At 50.6% G+C, this 7,283-nt stretch overlaps 1 protein-coding gene across 1 annotated transcript in view; it reads right to left on the bottom strand.

Annotated features, from left to right (window-relative positions):
* MAGEF1 (MAGE family member F1) overlaps positions 1 to 6,315 on the bottom strand; it is a 26,920-nt gene extending 20,605 nt beyond the window's left edge. The window contains 1 exon segment of the mRNA XM_021714852.1: positions 6,211 to 6,315. Within this exon segment, the coding sequence (XP_021570527.1) occupies positions 6,211 to 6,315 (105 nt within the window).
* Positions 6,316 to 7,283: the final 968 nt, after the last annotated feature.

A 7,283-nucleotide genomic window follows, 5' to 3' on the forward strand; every position in this document is an offset into this window, starting at 1 on the left:
GCTGATTTTTTTGTAGAGATGAGGTCTCGCCAAGTTGCCCAGGCGGGTCTCGAACCCGCGGGTTCAGGCAATCCACTTACCTCAGCCTCCCAAAGTGCGGGATTACAGGCTGAGCCACCAAGCCGGCCCCTGCCAGGCTTCTTATCAGGCCCTTCAGGGACTCAGAGCAGTAGGGGAAAGAAACGACTTTTCCCTTTTGGATAGAACTTGAATAGAGTAAATCAAAGGGACATGCTTTGCATATAGCAGACCCCTAATAAACTTTATTGAATGAATGACTGACTTAGTAGTGTATTGGGTAGCATGCTGGGTGCTTTGGAACAGCTCCTGACTTTTAGTAATTTATTTCAGCAAACGAATGTGAGTTTCCCCAGGGGTGATACCTGGGTCCACAGGGCTCTCATCTCAAAGAGGACACTTCTATCATTTCCCCAGGGCTGAGGGAGGCTGGCCACTCCTTGTCCCTAGGAAACACAGCTACTGAACAGGAGCCAGCATATCTCCCTTGCTCTTTCCCCATGCCCACTGACATGGTTCCCAGGTTCTGGGTTTGGGTATTCTTTAAATAACATTATTTCTTCTGGCCCTTTGGTCTGTCTGTGATTGAACTGACTCCCTGTGCCCTGCTCCCAGGGACACCAGTTCCTACAGTAGACAACCACAAAGGCATGCTGCACTGTGTTTCCTGTGGGTCTTGGGCAGGGTCTCACACCGAGCCATAGCTTCTTTTTTCCTTCACTCAGCACGTGTTTTCTGAAGGCTTGCTATGTGCCAGATACTGGGGTGCAGCGATGAACAGCAGCACACGGTCCCCACCCTTGGGGCTCGTATTTAGTGCAGGCGACTGGCTTTTGCAACAGTGTGGAAAGAGCAATGACAGGAACATACAGAAGCTCTAGGAGCCCAAGGGGAGGGGCAGCTAAGCCAGACTTGGGAGAACAGGGAAGCCTTCCCAGAGGAGGTGATTCCTGAGCTTAGTCCCAAGGAAAGGCTATGATTTAGCAAAGACAAAGGAGAGTGTATTAGTCAGCATCCCAACAGGGAACAGATGGTATACTTCAGTTAAGATGATCTGAGGAGAGTGCATGTATAAAGAGATTATTTGCAAAGGCTTTCACAGAATGTGGGGGGGGGGGGGAAGCACGAGATAGTACAGAAACCCAGGGCTAGCAGCAGCAGAGCTGTGACCATCCTTAGGCCAGGAGAAATGGGGAAAGGGCAGTTACTGTACCCTGGAAAGGGGAAGAGTCGTGTAGTCCAATCACCTTGATAGGAGTGACCTTCCCTCTAGGGGTCGATCAGCCAGCCTGTTGTGACTTTATAGGGAGGAAACAAATTACCCTGACCCCGTTCTCTCCTGTCCTCCAATCTCTTGCTGGTGGTCCCCATTAGCCAAACCCAATCAGAAGCCAGAGGGCACTGGAGCTTTCGATGTGATCTTTACAGGGCAGCTTTTGGGGCACAGAGCAGGGTGGAGAGTAGATCTGGAGGGGAAGGAGAAGATATTCAGCTCGCTGGCCTCTGGAAGGGATTCCCAAGAAGAGGAGAACTAAGTGTGAAGACCTGGAAGTGTGGAAGAATGGATTCTGAGGAAAGTCTCTCTTTATGGCTGGAGTAGACTAGAGTGAATAGGGATGGGCAGTGTTCATCACAGAAGGCCTTGCATTGCCCTTCTAAGGAATTTGAACATTTATCCCAAAGGCAATGAGAATCACAGAAGGATTTTAGGCAGGAGGTGACATGATCGGATTTGTATTTTTTTTATTATTTTGAGTCGGAGTCTCACTCTATCATCTAGGCTGGAGTGCAGTGGCACACTTATGGCCACCCCAGCGTCAACCTGCTGGGCTTGGGCAATCGTTCCGCCTCAGTCTTCCAAGTAGCTGGAACTACAAGCATGCACTACCATGCCCAGTTAATTTTTTTATTTACTGTAGAGACAAGGTCTCACCATGTTGCCCAGGCTGGTCCCGAACCTGTGGGCTCAGGCAGTCCTCTCGCCTTAGCCTCCCAAAGTGCTGGAATTACAGGCTTGAGTCACCTTGCCCAGCCTAGAATTGTGTGTGTGGTTTTTTTTTTTTGAAAGCAGGATTTACTGAGAGGACAGAAAAGCTTCCACAGTGGAAGGGGACCCCAGGATTTGCCCTAGATTTGTGTTTTAAAGCCACCCCTCTAGCTCTAGTATGGAGATGGTCTGGAGGCAACATTTCAGACTAGAGATGATGGGGCCTGAACCAAGACAGTAGAAATGGAGAAAAAAGAAGTGGATGGATTTGAGAAATGTTTAGGAAACAGCCTCAACATTTGATGAGGTATTAGATGTGCAGGAGGAAGGAGAGGCAGGTGTCAAGGGCAATGCTCGGGGTTTTGACTGGAAGCTCAGTCATGGGCGGGAGAATCCAGGGAGCAGGTTGGCAGTCCAGCTGTTGCCTCCTCGTCTTTACTTTTGGGGTTCGAGAGAAGGCTTAAATTGCCCTCATTAGCAGGACTTCAGGCTTTCAAGGGGGCCTTGGAGGGGCTTCATAGTCGTGCAATAAGTTGGCCTCACCTCGGCTGTTTCAAGAGCACACTAGACTGGACAGCAGGAGAAGCCACCTTTTGCTGCCACCCTGAGATCTACTAAGCCAGGGCCTGTGCCCCCCTGTACCCTTGCCCCTCCCCATGTGGACAGGGGATGTGTTTTCTTATAATGTGTTTCACTGCAGGGGCAAATGAAGTCCAGCTGAGGGGAGGGAGTTAGCAATGACGGCAGAGCATGGGCCCTGCAAGCTGGGGCCCTGTCACCCTCAGTTTCCTTCCTCCAGCTTTTCGGAAGGCCCTGGTCCTTATAGGCTCAGATTTCATCACTAGCAACTCTGAAGAACCTGCTATCCAGTAACAGGTCCCATTCCTTGGAGTTCTCTGCCCAGAAACCTGGAATAATTTTCTTTTGTTTGAGAGGAAACTGCTGAGGTAGTTCTTTCATGGTCTGAGAACTTGGGTTGTCATGACAACTCATAAGGGTGGGGTGGGGGAGGTGGGGGCGTCTTAGCAGCAGCATTTCATTTCAAATGCCAGATTAAAGGAAAAGCTTCTTTGGAGTTTGCCTCATTAAGACATAGCTAGGTGCAGGCTTGGATGATGCGCTGGCTCATCGTTCCACACAGAACGTTTTGCCTACATTCCCTCATCTGATGGGCAGTCTTCTGGGACCTCTCCCTGAGAATTTTGGCTCAGAGACTTCTCCAAGAATCTCAACTCATTTCTGGCACAAGAGCTCGCGAGGGTTGCTTACAATGGGACTGCCAGCTTAAAAAAAAGGTAACATGTTTATTGAGGTTTTGTTCAGTCTACAGGAGGAAAGATGTTTGTTGAGCGGCCATTTCTTTCCACACTAAACTTTTAGTCCAGGATCTTTCTCTGAGTTTGACCTGGCTCAAGGCTCTGGGGACCCCGGGGGACACCTCCCATTGTTATCTAGGAATCCTGGAGAAAATAAAGGTGGAAACATTTAACCCAGACACTGTCCTCCAGTACTTTTTTCCTAAACTGAACTGCATACCCTTGCTTGGAGTGACTTGGGAATCTCCCCTCAGCAGGAGCCAGACGCCTCATTCAACCCCAGCTTCAAACTTCTCTCCCAGACCTGCAAAAGATGCCCAATCACGTTGCCCAGTTGGCAACTAAAATATTTCCCAGGTCCTCCTTTGTTCCTTCCAAGTATCTACTAGATTCACCCTGTTCTGATGTTCTTAGTCACCACAGCCCCCTTGTGCTGGACATTGACCAAGAGGCCGGATTCCATGGATAGCCATATTGAACAGTCACCAGCAACCCTGGGACGCAGCTATTCATTGTGTCATCCCGCAGAGGCAGAAGTGAAGACCTCAAAAGTTAACTTGTCCAGAGCCAAGTAGCTGGTGAGCGGTGGAGTGGGGATGCAGCCGGGTCTGCCTGGCACACATACAGTGCACTTTCCACCAATGAACACAGCCCACATCCTCCACTGCCCCCCACCCCATCCCTCTCACCACATCATGGCACACACTCCTGCCCACACAGGCCCCACCTCATCTCCTCCCTGCCCCATTCCAGACAGCATGTGGCCTCTTAGTGATCCTTCCACAGCTCCCCTTTCATTACTCCTGAGCTAGGCTCAGTTTTGGGGGTGCAGAGACCACAGCAGTCTTGTGTCTATAGCTTTAGCCCATAGGAAGTGCACAAGTCATTGCTTGTTTATTTACTGAGTCAATGAGACTCTCTCTTTCCTCCACCAGTCCTTCCTCCCTCCCCTTATTCTTGTTCTCCTCTCCTCCTCCCCACTTCATCAGCTTGAGCCACTGCTGCCCTCTGCCATCAGGTGCGGCTGCCCAGTACCTGTACCAATCCTACCTGGGCAGGTGGAATTCCATCAGAATATGTGAGTGCATTTGTAGGGTACACTTCTTAGAAGCCTCTTCAGCTCTGGCTGCTTCTGCTGGTTTATTTATTTATTTTTGAGTCAGAGTCTCAGTCTGTCACCCAGGCTGGAGTTCAGTGGCACCATTATGACTCTCCGCAGCCTCAGCCTCCTGGGTTCAGGCAATACTCCCACTTCAGCCTCCCAAGTAGCTGGGACTACAGGTGCACACTACCAGCTCAGCTAATTTTTTTTTTTTTTTTTTTAGTAGAGACGAGATCTCACTATGTTGCTTAGGCTGGTCTCGAACACCTGGGCTCAAGCAACTCTCCCACCTTTGCCTCTTAAAGCAGCAGGATTATAGGCATGAGCCACTGCACCTGGCTTGTTTCTGTTTCTGCAAGAAGAAAGTATTTCTGCTGTGACAGGTCTAAGATCTGGAGTATAGGGATGAGCTATGGCCATTCCCCTTCCTCTCCCTCGTTTATCAACCTAGTCTGTAGAGTAGCTTTTTACAAACCTCTTAATGGATTGGACTCTTCACATACAATATCTCATTTAATTGCCAAGACAACCCCAATAAAGATATTAGTATCTTCATTTTACAGGGGAGAAAATTGAGGCTTGAAGGCCTCACAGGCAGTGGTGGAGGAGGGATTCAAACATGGGCTCTTCTGTGGTCACAGCCTTTGTGACTTTCCCTTCCTCATGCAGGCGAGGCTTCTGCTGCATTCCACCCATCCAACATTTGCAGCCCTCCTTGTTTTCTGGGGACCAGAACATCTTGGGGTGCTGACGATCTTGGATAGAATAGGTACAGTTCTGTGAGCATCTGTATATGCCGGAAGCTTCACAAATGGCCTTATGTAAACTTCATCCCTGGGAAGTAGGTGCTATGATTATCTCCTCTTTACAGATAAGGACGCTGAGAGACGTTAAGTATCACCGCCAGTCTTGTGTGACCACTGAGGAGACAGGATTCAAATCAGGCTTGTCTGAATTCAAGCCCATATTCTGTACTGTTCCATCTGACCAGGGCTGGTCTCTGACAGTCTTCTGCTCCCCTCCCAGCACCCCACTTCTAGCTATGATCCAGCCATCCACAACCAGGTTGCCGCTGCCTTCTTGCTGGACTCCCATGGCTTTCCCCCACCTGCCCAAGGGACCAGCCTTCTAGCTCTGCCTGGGCTAAGCATGGACCTCTGCCCCTCTGTTGCTGCGCTAGGCACTGCTGGCCACACTGGCAGCCAAGCCAATTTCTCTGGACAATTTCCTCTGCTCCTCAACCCTGGCCTGCATGGAGGTCCCTGTGTGCACAGAGGTCTCCGTGTACACAGAGAGGTCTCCATGGTATTCTCACCACATTGTCCCCCCAAGCTGATGGTTTATGGCACCTGCTCTCATCCCATGTAGCCTTCTTTTTTTTTTTTTGGAGTTGGAGTCTCACTCTGTCACCCAGACTGGAGTGCAGTGGCACACTCCTGGCCACCGCAGCCTCGACCTTCTGGGCTCCGGCGATCCTTCCGCCTCAGCCTTCCAAGTAGCTGGAACTACAGGTGCACGCTACCATGCCTGGCTAATTTTTGATTTATTGTAGAGATGAGGTCTCGCCAAGTTGCCCAGGCTGGTCTCGAACCCACGGGCTCAGGCAACTCACTCACCTCAGTCTCCCAAAGTGCGGGATTATAGGCTAAACCACCGAGCCTGGCCCATGTAGCTTTCTAAGGTGGCCCAAGCAGGTTTCAGCACCTCTGCCCAGCTTCCCAGCTTCATGTAACATCCCCACTTTTACCCACCAGTGGCAGCCTCTTTCCCGGGGACCTGGGACCCACCTTCTGAAACCAGTCCACACTGTGTGTGACCATGTGTTGCTCCATACCCCCTTGGTATGAGAGCTCATGCTCCTTGTGGCCCTGCTGCCTGCTGACCTGCTGCATGCCAGCATTCTGCCATTTGATGTCTGCCTGAGTCTGCCTGCAACCTCTGACCCTGAGCAGCACATATTCCTAAGCTTCAGCCTGTCCCTACAAGCCCCAGGCCCAGCCTCATGCCCCTTGCCCTGTCTTGCCCCACCTGATGGGACATTATGCAGCCTTTTTCTCCAACATCTCTCAACTCGGAGCAGACTCAGCCACTCACCTAATGATATGCACTGTGCAAGACACTGTGTAGGGCACCAAGACCACCCAGCTGCCCCCTGCTCCCCAGACCCCCCATTGCCCAAGCTCTATGTCTGGCTTTTGCTGTTTTCCTTGATTTCTGAAGTCACAGCAGACCCTCCTCCCCACTCCCCACCTCACCAAAGGCCTCATATGCTCTGAAGCCTACTCTGAGGTCTCTAAGTCAGGGCTCCCCAATGTCCTTTGCACATAAAGGAAATGATGGTGTTTGTGTGACACACCGGAGGGACAGCTGGCAGCCTGAGAAGGGCCAGCAAGGGGATCCAGACACCTGGGCCTGGTCCCAAAAGCTAACAGGATGAGTCAGGCCTCTGCCCACCTGGAGCCCCTTCTGTTGAGACACTTTCCTCTAAGCCATGGCAATCAACATAGTAATAGCTTCTTTTTATTGGGTGATTAAAGTATGCTGGGTGGTGTGTTAGGCGTTCTATATATGTTGTTTCTGTATCTGAGGTAAGTCGTCATTATCCCCATTGTATAGATGAGGACCAAGGCTCAGAGATGGTCAGCAACTTGCCCAAGGACTTTACCTCTGCTCCCTTCCCAGCACCCCACTTCTAGCTATGATCCAGCTATGATCTGAAAGTCTAGCTTACTCAAAAAGTGCAGTGTCTGTGTGGTGTGATTTACTCTACACCTGCTTATCTTGCAACAAAACAGGAAACTCTTCGAGGGTAAAGCTGTCTGATTCACGTCTCACCTTACTCTGACACACTTGGTGCTCC

The sequence above is a fragment of the Carlito syrichta genome, unplaced genomic scaffold (genome assembly GCF_000164805.1).
Source record: "Carlito syrichta isolate Samal-C Ts95f unplaced genomic scaffold, Tarsius_syrichta-2.0.1 Scaffold305827, whole genome shotgun sequence".
Classification (NCBI taxonomy): Eukaryota; Metazoa; Chordata; class Mammalia; order Primates; family Tarsiidae; genus Carlito; species Carlito syrichta.